Source organism: Balaenoptera physalus (assembly GCF_965194825.1).
Source record: "Balaenoptera physalus genome assembly, chromosome: 16".
Lineage (NCBI taxonomy): Eukaryota > Metazoa > Chordata > Mammalia > Artiodactyla > Balaenopteridae > Balaenoptera > Balaenoptera physalus.
This window is the reverse complement of record NC_138898.1, coordinates 78,375,047-78,390,396: the sequence shown is the minus strand read 5'-3', so window position 1 is coordinate 78,390,396 and position 15,350 is coordinate 78,375,047. Positions and strand designations below refer to the sequence as shown.

Sequence of the window (15,350 nt, the reverse complement as noted above, 5' to 3'; positions counted from 1 at the left end):
GCTGGGACGGGCTGAACGAAGGAGGCTGAGGATGAGATGACCGCAGTAACCCAGACAAAATATGCGGGAGGCTGGCTTAGGCCGGGGCAGCAGCAGTGAAGGCGGTAAGAAGTGACTGGAATCTGGATCTATTCTGAAAGTAGAACACACAGCATGTGCTGACAGACTGGATGTGGGTAGTAAGAAAAAGAGAGAAGTCAAAGGTTTTTTTGAACTGGGCAACTGGAAGGATGCAGTTGCCATTTATCGGATTGGGAAAAATTAGAGGTGGAAGAGGTTTGGGCAGAAAATGGGGAGTTTAGTTGTGAGCACACTAATTCTGAGTCGCCTACTACACATCCATCCACATGAAGATCTAAGATAGATAGGCAGCTGGGGATGAGGGTCTGGGGTTGAGAGGAAAAGTTCAGATTAGAAACATACATTTAGAGGCCATCATCTACTACAGGGATCAGCACACTAGGGCCTGCAGGCCAGATCCGGCCCTCTGTCTTTGTAAGTAAAGGTTACTGGAATACAGTCATGCTCATTTATTTACACATTGTCCACGGCTGCTTTCACACGACATCAGCGGAGCTGAACAGCTGCAACAAATACCATACGCCTTGCAAAACCTGAAAACCTAAAAAACATATGTAAAATAAAATATCTAGCCCTTTACAGAAAAACTCTGTCAAATTCTAATAAATAGAACTGAAAGCTCTAGATAACAAGATCCCTTAGAGAGTGAAGTGAGTGCAGATAAAGACATAGTCTCAAGAACTGTGCCCTGGGACGCTCCTGTCTTTGGAGGGCAAGAAGATGAAGAGAAATCCGCAAATGATAGTGAGGCAGACTAGCCTCAGCAGAGGAGGAGGAGAACCTAGAGAAGAGTGTCCCAAAAGTTCAATGGAGAAAGTATGTCAACAAGGAAGGAGTTGTCGTGCAGCTAAGAGGCCAAGTAAGATGAAGACTGAGAATTAATTAGCGACATGAAAGTCACTGGGAGCAGGCTGGGGCACACAAGCCTAACTGGAGTGGGTCAAGAAAGACAGGAGTAGAGAAATTAGAGACAGCAAGCACAGACAACACTTTCAAGGAGTAATACTATAAAAAAAATAAATAAAAATTGAGGTGGTAGTTAGAGGGAGATGTGAGGTAGATAGGTCACCTGGCATACCCTGACCCACCTTGCACCCAGCATACAGTGAGAACTTACAACTAGAGAAAACAAGTCTATTTACACAGTTAACAGAGAAAATCCACTACCCCATCATTCCATCCTAAATATGAACAGAAAACCACGGATCACCAAGACCATGATGAGAACAAGTGACAGGAAAGAGAAATAGCAGCAGCAGAAACATGGAGAAAGCAGATAAATCCGAGAACCAAAAAAGGAACTCACTGAAATATATTCTTAGATTATGAAAAAGATGCAACAGAAATTGAACAGAATGGCATTTTTGCAATTAAAAACATTATAGCTGAACTAAAACATTCAAAAAAAAGGTTTGGAATTGAAATCCAAGAAACCAGAACAGAAAGAAAGTTACCAAAAGTTATGAGAGGATTTGAGACACAGAAGACCATCCAAAGGGTCCAACATCCAACTAACCGAGTAGGACAGAGAAAACAGAAGGGAAAGAAGTTTACCCAAGAAATATTAGCAGAATTAATGCACACAAATTTTCAAAACAAAACAGCCCAAGTATACAATACAATGGCTGAAAAAGACCCAACCTAGACACTATCTCACAAAAGCTCCAAACATCTAGGACAAAGGAATGATTCTAAAAGCTTCCAGGGGGCTTCCCTGGTGGCGCAGTGGTTAAGAATCCATCTGCCAATGCAGGGGACACGGGTTCGAGCCCTGGTCCGCAAAGATCCCACATGCCGCGGAACAACTAAGCCCGTGAGCCACAACTACTGAGCCTGCGCTCTAGAGCCCGCGAGTCACAACTACTGAACCCGTGCGCCACAACTACTGAAGCCCGCAGGCCTAGAGCCCATGCTCTGCAACAAGAGAAGCCACCGCAATGAGAAGCCCGCGCACCACAACAAAGAGTAGCCCCCTCTCGCCGCAACTAGAGAAAGCCCGCATGCAGTAACGAAGACCCAACACAGCCAAAGTAAATAAAATAAAAAATAAATAAATTTATTGAAAAAAAAAAGACAAGGATGTGATGCTCTCAAAGTTGTAAGAAAAAAATTTTGCCCTAGTCTTCTATACCAAGCCAAATACAAATCAATCAAATGTGAAAGCCAAATAGAGAAATTCAGATGGCACAGCTTTAAGAAGGGGGCCATTTAACTCATATCAACAATGATGTGGGCAACAATATTAAGCCGCTGAGATCTGAGGAACTGACTAATACAAGGAGTCAATAACTTTTATCTAACTTGATAAACCTAGAAACATGGCAGAAGGAGGTTCAAGAAATAACCCTCAGAGGAATTAAAAACAGAAATATCAATAGTTAAAATAGATTCTCTGAAGAGTACTTTTCATTATGAACCCTCTGTACACCTGGATTTGTTACCATCTGCAAGTATTAATTTGATCTTTTAAAAAAACGTAAAAGCGGACATAAAAGAGAGGCTAGGAATGAGATCTTCTATGAGTAACATAAAAGGACTTTGTTTCCGCAGCTCAGATGCCTTTCTAATGTTTCTTCCAGTTTCCTGCCTCTGCTGCTTAAGGTTGAACTTAATTATAAGTGACCTTCAATTATGACACACAACAAAATACTGAAAACCTTTTAAAAAGTAGTATTTTACAAAACATCCACGAGAGGGCAGTAGAACCCTCTTTAATACTCTACCAAAATAACGACAAGGAATTCTGTTTTTAATTCATTTTCATGTTAGGCTTAGAATCTTTTCCTAGAAAGCAATAAATAGCTGTGACCTTTATAATAAAGAAGCAGGCAGCATCTAGGTACAATTAAAGCATCTTTCAGCTATGTATCTGCAGCCGGTATCTATACAGTATTCAATGTATATCGTTAACACTTTTAACACTATGAGAAATCAAAATACATTTCATTAAATAGATGTGTGAAGTTGTGAACGTCAGGGCCCATACTGGACATACTGCTGCCATTTTTCACTATCCCCTACTTCTATACACAGTAATGGACTTGGAACTCCAAGTCTCCATTCTGCTGAGCAGAAGCAAGCTTCAGAACAAAGACCCCGCATGACAGTGACCACCAGACACCCCCAATCAGCTGAAATTGAGATGAAACCCACCCACCACCCCAGAAAGGAAAAATGTATGCTGTAAAAAGGAAAAACAAAGATGAAAAAAGATTAGAAGATCAATTCAGTTCACTGCTAAAGAATACTTTTCAGAAATTTTCTTAAAAGATCAGGAGACCCAATGAAAAGTGTCATTATAAGTTCTTACCTTTGCTGTGCCAGTCTGAGAACCATAGAAAATCTTCACTCCAGACACAAAGATTTCCTTCTTTTGAAGAGAGATATAGCCATTTGTCATCAAATCCCGAGATGCTTTTGGAACGGTTTTCTCCTGTGAGTTTTTGTTCTTGAAATAAACACAAAATCCATCAAGTTTGAATATTTTCCCAACTTCATTAGGGATGAAAATTATCAATCGCTCAGATACTGACCCATTTTATTATTCTCTTAATCTTTCGATTGTACTCCTCAAATATTAACCCCTTGGTATAATTAGGTCCTTTAAAAGCAGGGCCCACATTTCTTAAGACTATAATGATTCCCATTCCTTCCAGGATAAAACTACACGTACTTTCACCCATAATGTATTGTAGTGGAATAATAGTAGAAACTTATTTTCTGATTCTTTTTTTTTTTTTTAAACATCTTTATTGAAGTATAATTGCTTCACAATGGTGTGTTAGTTTCTGCTTTATAACAAAGTGAATCAGCTACACATATACACACGTTCCCATATCTCCTCCCTCCTGCATCTCCCTCCCTCCCACCCTCCCCATCCCACCCCCCCCCCGATTCTTAATTACTGGAAAGAAAAGAGAAGACTACTACCCCTTAAGGGTGCTAAGCAGATTTGGGTTTTTTGCAAAAGTTTAATTTTTCATTACAAAACCTTTCTGTATCTTAACAATGAGACTTCCACAGCCCATCAAAGAAAAGGTAAATAACTTAGTCTATAAAAACTGACAAGAGGGCTTCCTGGTGGCGCAGTGGTTGAGAGTCTGCCTGCCGATGCAGGGGACACGGGTTCGTGCCCTGGTCTGGGAGGATCCCACATGCCGCGGAGCAACTAGGCCCGTGAGCCACAATTGCTGAGCCTAGGCATCTGGAGCGTGTGCTCCGCAACAAGAGAGGCCGCGACAGTGAGAGGCCCGCGCACCGCGATGAAGAGTGGCCCCCGCTCGCCGCAACTAGAGAAAGCCCTCGCACAGAAACGAAGACCCAACACAGACGAAAATAAATAAAGTGTAAAATTAAAAAAAAACTGACAAGAAAAATTTTTTGGCATTGAAAAACTATTTCTAGAGACCAAACATAAAAGTGATCGAAAGTTCCTTTTAGAATTTCTATATTTTTCTGGAAGCCTTAGAAAATCTGCACTCTGCATTCTCTATAAAATTTGATGCCAAATACTCTCCTAGAAAAAGTAACTCCAGTTGGGTTTCCCTGGTGGCACAGTGGTAAAGAATCTGCCTGCTAATGCAATGGACACGGGTTCAAGCCCTGGCCCAGGAAGATCCCACAGGCTACGGAACAACTAAGCCCGTGTGCCATAACTACTGAGGCTGCATGCTGCAACTACTGAAGCCTGCGTGCCTAGAGCCCGTGCTCCATAACAAGAGAAGCTACCACAATGAGAAGCCCACGCACCACAACAAAGAGTAGCCCCCGCTCGCCGTAACTAGAGAAAGCCCACACGCAACAGACTCAACACAGCCAAAAATAAATAAATATATAAATTAAAAAAAAAAAAAGTAACTCCACTTACCTGCTTTCTGATGACAATCTGGAAACAAATCCAAAGGCTAAAGCCAAAGGCAAAGCCCAAATATATGTAAAACCTGTTTATCCATAATGATATTAAAGATGAGAAGTCCCACACATCCAAAGAAGGATCTAAATTTAAAATGACACATATAAGTAATTTTATTTGAAGTTACATATACAATGATGCCCACTCTTATTTTAAGAAAAAAAAAAAGAAAAACCAACCTTCATATTCAACAACCCCACTAAGAAATCTATAAAAAGCAACTCTAATAAAAACAAAACACTGTGATATGTAATATAATTGTCATAATGATAATGCTAATTCAAAAAAATATAAAATTTTATCTTCATTTGAATATAGCGATTGGAAAAGAAGGGAACATAAAGTCAAAACACTTTATGTGGAATTATGAGTTAATTTTGCTTTGTTACGCTGCTCCATAAGGAAAATAATACTAAACGTATTCCTCTTTTTTTAATTTTATTTTTAGAGACGCACAGCTATTTGCAAAGGATTCTCAAATAATTGACCTCAAGTCCCACTTTTTTTTAAGGGAGATATGGATGGACCTGGCCTCAAATGCTGAACCTGGGAGTAATTTCAAAAGGCGAAGTCTAAGATTTGAGGTTTACAGGTGCTACTCCTGGAAAGGACCAAAAGTCCTCAACACACGTGGGTAAGGGGGAGACAGTTTTCTCTGTCTTTTGCTTGAGGTTAGAAGCATAGTTCTAAACTCATCTCCTAGCCTCAAAAGGCAAAAGCCAGGTCACGAGCAGGGATCAGTCCTCCCTTGCCCCCAGCGGCACCGGTCCCGGGCTGACAAGGGCAACATACTCTGGAGGAAGGGGCCCGAGGGTCTCAAAAAAACGGTTTCCTCCCTTCCCACCCCACGAACCTTACCCGCCTGGGGACCTTACCCATTCTCCTCAGAGCCCGAGCCCTGCGGCCCAACAAGACACCAGGCCTGCGGACCTAAGAAACTTATTGTCCGGCGTGGATACTGGGAAACTACCAGAAATACCTCGCAGCATTAGCTGGGTGCCCACAGTCGGAGGACCGGGGGGCAGCCATGCCACTCGCAGGCCTGTCCGGATTGGCTCAGAGGAGGAAGGGGGCGGGCCCAGAGGAAAGCACCGCCCAGAGCTCCCGGCGAGGAAGCGGCAGCGCTCCCCGCGGCTCAGGAGTCCGCGCTTGAGAGTTAGGGGCGAGTCCGGACAGAAGCAGGGAAAAAAGGTGGGGGAGGGAAAGGCGGCGTTAATAGACTAAGGGCATCGTCAACCGAATGCAATCTGTGAGCCTGTTTGAATCTCATTTGAAACACACCGACTGTAAAAAGGCATTATTTAGGGGAAATTTGATTATGGACTAGATATGAGACGCTATTAAGGAATTATGGTTAATCTCGTTGGGTGTATTTGTTAGTTTAGACAAGTATTTAAAGCTAAAACCTTACGATGATTTATTTTAAAATACTCCAACAAAAAAAAAATGAGGGAGACTGAAACAAGAACGGCAAAATGTTGAAAATTGTTGAAGCGGGGTGATCGGTACATGGCAGTTCGTTACACTTTTTCTCTACGTTTTTTGTTAAAATTTTTCTATAACGAAAGGGTAATGTGGGCGTGGCCCGGAACTCCGCGGAACTGTGAGGCGCCCGGCACTGAGTTTCCACCCGGTCACCAGACATTAGCTCCACCAACCAATCAGAGCTCTTTCGTTCATTCTGGAAAGAAAATTACGTCAAGGAAGAGCCCCTCTCTTTCCGGGCGCGGAACAGTGTCGTAAAAGCCACAATGCGCAGGCGTTCTAGCTCCCTCCTCCGCGCCCGGTTGTCGCAACACCTGACGCCTGCGCAGTAAGTTGCGTGGGTGTATTGTGGCGGCAGAGTTAGTCACGGTGCTGCGCAGTCTGCAGGCGTTACTGTGCCGCGCGCCGCCGGGTGGTTATATCGAGGCTCAGTTGGCCCTCAGGCAGGCAGCGTGGGTCTGCCTTGGTTCTTCGGACCCAAGGTCTGTGAGCGGCCACGATGTCGATCTTCACCCCCACCAACCAGATCCGCCTGACCAATGTGGCCGTAGTACGAATGAAGCGAGCCGGGAAGCGCTTCGAAATCGCCTGCTACAAAAACAAAGTCGTAGGCTGGCGGAGCGGCGTGTGAGTGACACTCTCCCTCTGGGCCCTGGCCGGAGCTGGTAGCCTCGAGGGCGGCCTCCCTCTGGTCGTCTAACGAATAGGCCCAGGTGGGGTCTCGTCAGGGAAGGAAATGGGAAACTCCTGCTGCCCGGGCTGAGGGTCTAAACCAGACGTTCCCTTTTCTTTTGTTTGGTCGGTTTGGTTTGGGGCTTGGTTTGACTTTGCTTCGCGGGTGTCATAAAAAGCCACAGCCAAGAAACCCTCATAATTGTGGTCCTTTTGTCAGAATAATGATCAAGGCAAAGGGCCTGGTCTTTCAGGTGCATCTATAGTTCCTGCGTTTGTCGCAGATCTCAGCCCAGTAGTTTCAGCGAAGTGCGTAAGGTCTTCACTGCTGCCATCTAGGGGCTGGAATTCCTTGGCAGCAGCCGGACCCCACCCTTCAGTGATTGCACACATATTCCCGCGACGTTTTTCACCTCTGAGTAACTGCGAATACAAATGGAGTTCTGGATTACGAAATGGTCCCCTGGAACCGAGGGTCATTTAGGAGTATTTGTTGTTTCTTACTATTCATATCGTCTCCGTCTTGTATTTAAATATGAATGAACTTCGAAGTTTCAAGCATACTCACTTAGGACTTTCTCTCCTGTCCTCCCAAGGGAAAAAGACCTTGATGAAGTTCTGCAGACCCACTCAGTGTTTGTAAATGTCTCTAAAGGTCAGGTTGCAAGGAAGGAAGATCTCATCAGTGCGTTTGGAACAGATGACCAGACTGAAATCTGTAAGCAGGTGGGTTCTAACAGTTGCAGCATAATTGATCCTAATATCCATTAGTATTAGATATTAGATTACAGGTATGTTAAACTTTAAAGTAGTATTTTTTTGGAGTGAACAGTTACTATGCAATAATTCGATCTGTGCAACATCACTTTTAATAATTCAGGACATGGATATTTTTTGCCAAAGCCTCCAGAAATCAGATTTCCTACTAAACTGCCTTATTTTGTCCATTTATATATTTTTAGTGTAATATACCTGAAAATAGAATTCCTTTTCAAGTATTTCATCACTTACACCCTCTGCTAAGATTACCTTTACCCCATCCCCCATCTAAATAAGTAAGATTTTGGAACAAGATAATCCCTTTAGGCAAAGCTCAAGTTATTACCAAATATCAGTAGCTGAAGAGGATGAAATTTAATTTTCTCCCCAGTTATTAATTCCTGTGGTTAGTTAACAAATAGTGTGGAATAAAGACATTACTTTTCTTAAACTTGTTGGGTTTTTTAAGATTTTGACTAAAGGAGAGGTTCAAGTGTCAGATAAAGAACGGCACACACAGCTGGAGCAGATGTTTAGGGACATTGCAACTATTGTGGCCGACAAATGTGTGAACCCAGAAACAAAGAGACCGTACACCGTTATCCTTATTGAGAGAGCCATGAAGGACATCCACTATTCGGTCAAACCCAACAAGAGTACAAAACAGCAGGTGAGTTGTTTTTTAATGTCAAGAAGTGTCCATGAAAATCAGTGTTCTCTGAGGAAAACATTAAAATAGTTGGTCTGTAATAACAAAATGGCACTACTTGGAAGCAAGTGGGAAGAGGTTTGGGGTAGAGGGGAGGGGAACGATGGAGGTTGTAGAGAGGAGTGATGGACTTTGTTTTAACTAAACACAAATATACTAGGACTCTCACCTTCCTATCCAAGTCAGACCTTTAAAGATAAAACTTGGATTCTTCCAACAAGGACCTACTGTATAGCACAGGGAACTTGGCTCAATATTCAGTAATAACCTAAATGGGAAAAGAATTTGAAAAAGAATAGATACTTGTATGGGTATAACTGAATCCCTTTGCTGTACACCTGTAGCTAACACATCATTGTTAATCAACTATACTCCAATATAAAATAAAAAATGTTTTTACAAAGATAAAACTTGCATTTTTAAAGCATCATTTTAACCCCAGTTGTTAGATTTTTTTTTTAATTATTTATTTTTATTTATTTATTTATGGCTGTGTTGGGTCTTCGTTTCTGTGCGAGGGCTTTCTCTAGTTGCAGCAAGCAGGGGCCACTCTTCATCACGGTGCCCGGGCCTCTCACTGTCGCGGCCTCTCTTGTTGCGGAGCACAGGCTCCAGACGCGCAGGCTCAGTAATTGTGACGCGCAGGCCTAGTTGCTCTGCGGCATGTGGGATCTTCCCAGACCAGGGCTCGAACCCATGTCCCCTGCATTGGCAGGCAGATTCTCTACCACTGCGCCACCAGGGAAGCCCCTAGTTTTTTTTTTTAATGTTTGTATAATACATACACTATAAAAGTCACGCATTTAAAGCCTACAATTCAGTCGTATACTCACAGAGTTTTTGCACCCTTCCCTGCTACCTAATTTGAGAACATTTCATCACCCCAAAATGAAACCCTGTACCTGTTGGCAGTCACTTCTCATTCCTCTGTCTCATAAGGAAGGAATAAGGCAACTGCAAATTTTATTTCTGTTTTTATTGACTTGTCTATTCTGCACATTTCATATAAATGGAGTCATACAGTATGTGGCCCTTTCAAGGTTAATCCATGTTGTAGCATCTATCAGTACTTTTTTCCTTCTTAGGACTGAATAATAGTTCACTGTATGGAAATACCACCTTTTGTTCATTCATCAGTTGGTGGACATTTGGGTTGTTCCCACTTTTTAGCTACCATTAATAATGCTGCTATGAAATTGATTACAAATTTTTGTGTGGACGTATGTTTCCATTTCTCTATACCCAGAAACAGAATTGCTAGCTCATATGGTGACTGTATTAACCTTTTGAGGAATTGCTCAGCCAGTTTCCAAAACAGCTGAGCCATTTTACTTTTCCACAATCAGTGTACAAGGGTTCCAGTTTCTCCACATCCTCAGTGATGTTTGTTATTGTCCAACTTTTTGATTATAGCCGTCCTGGGGGTATTATTCTGGTTTTGATTTGCATTTCCCTAATGACTGATAATTTGCCCATATTTTCATGGGCATATTGACCCTTTGTCTGTCTGTCTTTGGAGAAATCACTCTTCAGATCCTTTGACCATTTTTTAGTTGATTAGTTGTCTCTTCATTATTGAGTTGTAAGAGTTCTTTATATATTTTGGATACTAATACCGTATCAAATGCACGATTTGCCAGTATTTTGTCATATTCTATGGGTTGTCTTTTCACTTTCTTGATAGTTTTTTGAAGAACAAAAGGTTTTAATCTTGAAGCCCAATTTATCTATTTTTTTCCTGTGGTTGCTAATGTTCTTCATGTCGTCTAAGAAACCATTGCCCAGTCCAGCTAGATGGAAACTGCTTTGTTTTGAATACCTTCTGCAGTAATGCAGCAGAAGCAGCAAAGAAATTGCAAACGTTTTTAATTTTGTCTTGATAGGCTTTGGAAGTGATAAAGCAGTTAAAGGAGAAAATGAAGATAGAACGTGCTCACATGAGACTTCGGTTCATTGTTCCAGTGAATGAAGGGAAGAAGCTGAAAGAAAAACTCAAGCCACTCATCAAGGTTATAGAAAGTGAAGACTATGGTCAACAGTTAGATATTGTAAGATTAACATACTCTTGTTTCTTTGCTTCCACGTTACCAAAATAGTTTCTTCACTAGTCATAAATCTGTCACAAACATTTAGAAGGTGTGAACAGTAAGACATTTCCAGAAACATCTTAACTAGAATTAGGTAAGACAGTCAAGGTCTCCGTAGAACCAAATTGTCATTAAGAACACTTATAATTTTTGTTTGCTTTTTTAGTTAAATTATTCATGATAAAATGATTTTGGTCAATGCTCATTTTCGATGAGAGAATATATTTTACAGTGAGTCTTCTATTAATGACTTTGCTCACCCGCAGCTTCAGACATCGTGTAAATTCAGCTGCCTGCAAACCCACGTCTTAGAGCTTTACAGCTTCTTGACAAATAAATGAGCTCTAGAGGATTGTTGCGCTTTCCGCTGTAGATGTAAAACAACACATCTGACACTCTCTGAAGTTCTAAAATCTTTGCAAAACTTTGCACATGGTTTCTAAATATGCCTTACACCTCTTTTTTTTTTTTTATTCCTTCAAATGTGGATACAAAGAGATGATTTCATTGAACTGTAAATTTTAACGCTAAATTTTAGTATGAAGAGGACCATAGCCTTACAGCTGAGGAATCTGGAGAAGTCCTCATTAGGGAGAATAATGCCTTGTCACAGAGGCCTGCGTGCATACTTACGGGCAGAGGCTGGACCAGAACCCAGCCCGCCGTCCTGTGCGTTGTCTTTATCTGTGGTTGTAGAGAGACCTGGAAAGTATGGCGTGTTTGTCTCATAGGAAGTGAAAGCTGTGTCCATCCTGTGGTACTGCTCTTCCTCATGTGGTCAACAGCTGTGTTCAATGTTTCAGGTGTGTCTCATCGACCCCGGCTGCTTCCGAGAAATCGATGAGCTCGTAAAAAAGGAGACAAAAGGCAAAGGCTCTTTGGAAGTACTCAATTTGAAAGACGTGGAAGAAGGAGATGAGAAGTTGGAGTGACAGTCATCAGTCTCTTCAGCTGTCAAACACTAAAGCGTTTTCATTTCCCACAGCCCTGTTTTCCTTCTGTGATCTGCCAAATACTTGCTCAGATGTGTTGACATTTTCCATCTTTGTGGCAAACATGTACACAAAAAGACTTTCCTAAGTAAGTATTATAATGTGGGATTAATTTAGTTTTAATTATCAAATGGGGTTTTAGGCAAAAGTGAAATGCAGAGTCCGGAGTAGCATTTTGTTACTGCCTCATGCCTTTGAGCTTTCCAGGGTGAAAGTTATTTGAGACAACTCTTGTGGATAAAAAATAAATTTTGTACATTATAAGAAAATAACTTTGGGAGGATATATCTGTATGACAGAAAGGGAGGATTTGCCAAAAAAGAAAACGTGTAATGTCTTATTTCTACTTAATGAAATGTGTGTATAGGGGTAACTGTCTCGTGACCTAATACAAAGCTTGGATGATGAAAAATAGATAGATTTTCTTGATTTTCTGATTTTCTGAAAAATAGATAGATGATGACTGTGCAGGACTTCAATAATATTCATCAAACATGCTGCCATAGCCTAGATTATTCTTAGTAAAAAATACAGCCATTTATTGCTAATTCTTAAAGTTTATAATATATATTACTAGAGTTGAAAATATATGTAATCAATAAAACCACTGTTTATTTTTGTTAAACTATGGCTTGTATTTCTAGACAGCTTCCTAACTTTTTCTTTTCTCTGCCTCTTGTCTGCTAAGATGGGAGAGTTCTTAGCAGGATTAAACAAGTCAGGAGGAGGAGTGCTCAGAACAGGGCCTGTTCTGTTAAATACCTGGTAAATCTTAGGGATATTATTTGGGATGTAATTGAACTTGAGTGTTTTAGTATTTGAACACTTAAATAGACAATGTGCAAGTTTTTTTAAATCTACTTACCCTCAAAAGAGATACTCTAGAATACAAAGTAGGGTTCACTCAAAATAAACATACAGATGTATTTTATGCACAGAAGTTTTTAAGTGAAAAAGAGTTCTTGACTTGAACAGTTCCTGATTGGTTGATTGAAGTCAAACATTTTTCTCATAGTGTTGGAAGAAATATTCTTAAGACACACTTTCTTTAATGCTGAAATTGAACTACTGTTCTGATACAGTCTTCAAGATGACCCCCTCACTGATTCCATTTTACTTACATAGTTTGTTGTTTTACAAAAATGATCTAAACTTGAAGTCCCAGGAAATTATTTTAACCAATGAAGTTTACACTTTATTTCTAGCTTAAACAGTTAAAGCAACGTTTCAGGTTGAAAGTCATAATTACTAAAAATGTTCAAGAGCTGCATCTTGAATAGAAAAAAGATAAATGTTACCATAACATTGCCTTAAGTTTTTCCCATTCTCATACTCATTTCTTCTAAAAAGCTGGAACTTCAAGAAGTGTTAAATGTAGATCAGAGTCATGTTTCTGAACCTATAAAAAATAAAAAAATTTCTACCTTATATTAATCTCATTATTCAGAAGTAGTTAAAAAGTTTGGTTCATAATTATCTTCCCAGTAGCACTGCTATAATGGATTACCTTAAGGATTATCGGTTTATTTCGCTTTTTCAATGCAAGCTTTATTGTGTACATTTGGTCAGAATGACGTTTCAGAATTAAACCTCTTCTATTAGCAGAGCTCTTTTCTTTGAAGTTTCCCTTGTACCCATACACAACTATTTGTTCCAGCTTATATAACCTCATACCACTTTGAAATTCCCTCGTTGGCCTTGATTTTTGCCCTACCTTGTGTTATAGAGAGCTGCTTAAACACCTGCCTGGCACGCTAGATTGTGCACAGCTCAAGGGCAGGAGATGAGCCAGCTCTGTGTATCCTTCCATGGTTTGGACCTAGTAGTTGTGGAATAAATGTCTGTGGAGTTATAAGCATACTCTCTCGGTGGGGGTCCATGCCATCAGAAGTGAGGACAGCTAATGACTTTTTCAAATCCATCTTTAAAGCTTGATTGAGTTTTTGTCAGCTAAGCCAGAGCCTCCCACCGTTCATATCCATGCATGCTGCTGTGCCGCTGGTGGTTTGTGTCTGCACAGATCCCCTCAGTCCTAAGGGCTTTTATCTCTGCCTGCAGGCAGCCTCTCACATTTACCCCAGGGTAAATACGCACATATTCTGTGGGGCTGTGATAGGGGAAATTGGGTAGCAGCACTCATTATTGTAAACAATAGCCACACACATGATTTTAACCTGCATGCTACCATTAAGCCCACGTCATGAGGTCCCTATGATTTTGGTAGTAGTGCATTTCCTTATTTAGCGTTCTTTGTGTACTTGCTCTTAAATGACTGAAATTTCAAGGTATTGATTATTTGAAAATACTTCTCTGCTGCAGCATATTAGAGGTGATTGTGGATAAATAGTTTGCCACTAACAGCATTTAATGTCTGGGATGATGAAGGCCATTGATTTTCATCTCCACATGTATATTAATGGTACCTACAAAATTAACGAGTCTAAATGTAATTTTATAGCAGCAACAATTCTTCTGAGCTAAAAGTATAATCCTGACCTAATTCTTTATCAGCTTGGATATTCCAAGAACAGTTTTACAACACTCTGAGCATGTGTACCTGAATGGCCCAGGGCCCCCTTCCAAATCCCCCAGAGGAAGAGTCATCAGTTTCACCAAATTCCTACATATTTTTGGTTGGTAGAGAATGGAGATAAATGGGTTGTGGAATTGAAAAGAGCAGAGTCATTTTTACTGCAGAGAGGAACAGAGCTGTCTTCTACACTCAATGCCATTCATATCTTAGGAGATTTTTCCATCTGGTGATACACTTGAATGCCAAAAGTTTCTTGAGTGGCACTCTTCCTGTGGCAGACAAGCATAGTTGACATACTTTTCAAGGAAAAAGGGCCACAAGCTTATTTATTTATTACTGTCGTGCAGAGGTAGGATCAAGACTAGGAATCTTGCATGTAATCAAGGTAAAATAGTTTGTGGTTTTAAAGTTAAAATTTTGCAGATTATAGAAAGATTTTGGACATGCACTGGCATGACAAAAGGGAATAATAAAGCATTTCTTAGTGAAATTTGTATAAAGAGATAATTGTGTAAAACTTGAATGATAACCACCTGATTTTCTCAGAGACATGGTGATTGTTCGGGAGTTCAATAATTGTGTTGAACATGCTGCCATAATTAAGATTTAATAATAGTATAAAATATTATTTTTTAAAGGGCTCATCATCACTGGAGTTGGGATTTTTCTTTTGAGTAAAAAACAGTTAAAAAGGGTTACCCTGGTGGCGCAGTGGTTAAGAATCCACCTGCCAATGCAGGGGACACGGGTTCGAGCCCTAGTCCGGGAAGATCCCACATGCCGCAGAGCAACTAAGCCCGTGTGGCACAACTACTGAGCCTGCGCTCTAGAGCCCACGAGCCACAACTACTGAGCCCGTGTGCCACAACTACTGACCCTGCACTCTAGAGCCCGCGAGCCACAACTACTGAAGCCCCCGTGCCTAGAGCCCATGCTCTGCAACAAGAGAAGCCACTGCAATGAGAAGCCCGCGCACCACAACAAAGAGTAGCCCCTGCTCGTCACAACTAGAGAAAGCCCACGCGCAGCAACAAAGACCCAACACAGCCAAAAATAATAAAAATAAATAAATAAATAAAATAAAGGAAACTTAGATTTTAAAATAATAATAAAATAAAAA

General features: G+C 40.8%; 2 protein-coding genes across 4 annotated transcripts in view; one reads left to right on the top strand and one right to left on the bottom strand.

Annotated features, from left to right (window-relative positions):
- The window catches only part of LOC309646222 (S-adenosyl-L-methionine-dependent tRNA 4-demethylwyosine synthase TYW1), a 229,241-nt gene extending 222,549 nt beyond the window's left edge, over positions 1-6,692 (bottom strand). For all 3 annotated transcript variants that reach the window (XM_082432337.1, XM_082432336.1, XM_082432335.1), the window contains exons 1-3: positions 5,869-6,692; positions 4,949-5,076; positions 3,392-3,529 (exon numbers count right to left, since the gene is read on the bottom strand). In XM_082432337.1, coding sequence (XP_082288463.1) covers positions 3,392-3,529; positions 4,949-5,076; positions 5,869-5,872 — 270 coding nt within the window. In that variant the 5' untranslated portion in view covers positions 5,873-6,692. The remainder of the gene's footprint in view (positions 1-3,391; positions 3,530-4,948; positions 5,077-5,868) is intronic.
- A 107-nt stretch (positions 6,693-6,799) lies between these two features.
- Positions 6,800-13,303, top strand: SBDS (SBDS ribosome maturation factor). The gene is made up of 5 exons (XM_082432435.1): positions 6,800-7,105; positions 7,747-7,876; positions 8,379-8,579; positions 10,502-10,666; positions 11,509-13,303. The coding sequence occupies exons 1-5, from the start codon at positions 6,978-6,980 to the stop codon at positions 11,635-11,637; spliced, it is 753 nt and encodes a 250-aa protein (XP_082288561.1). The 5' UTR covers positions 6,800-6,977; the 3' UTR covers positions 11,638-13,303.
- Positions 13,304-15,350: the final 2,047 nt, after the last annotated feature.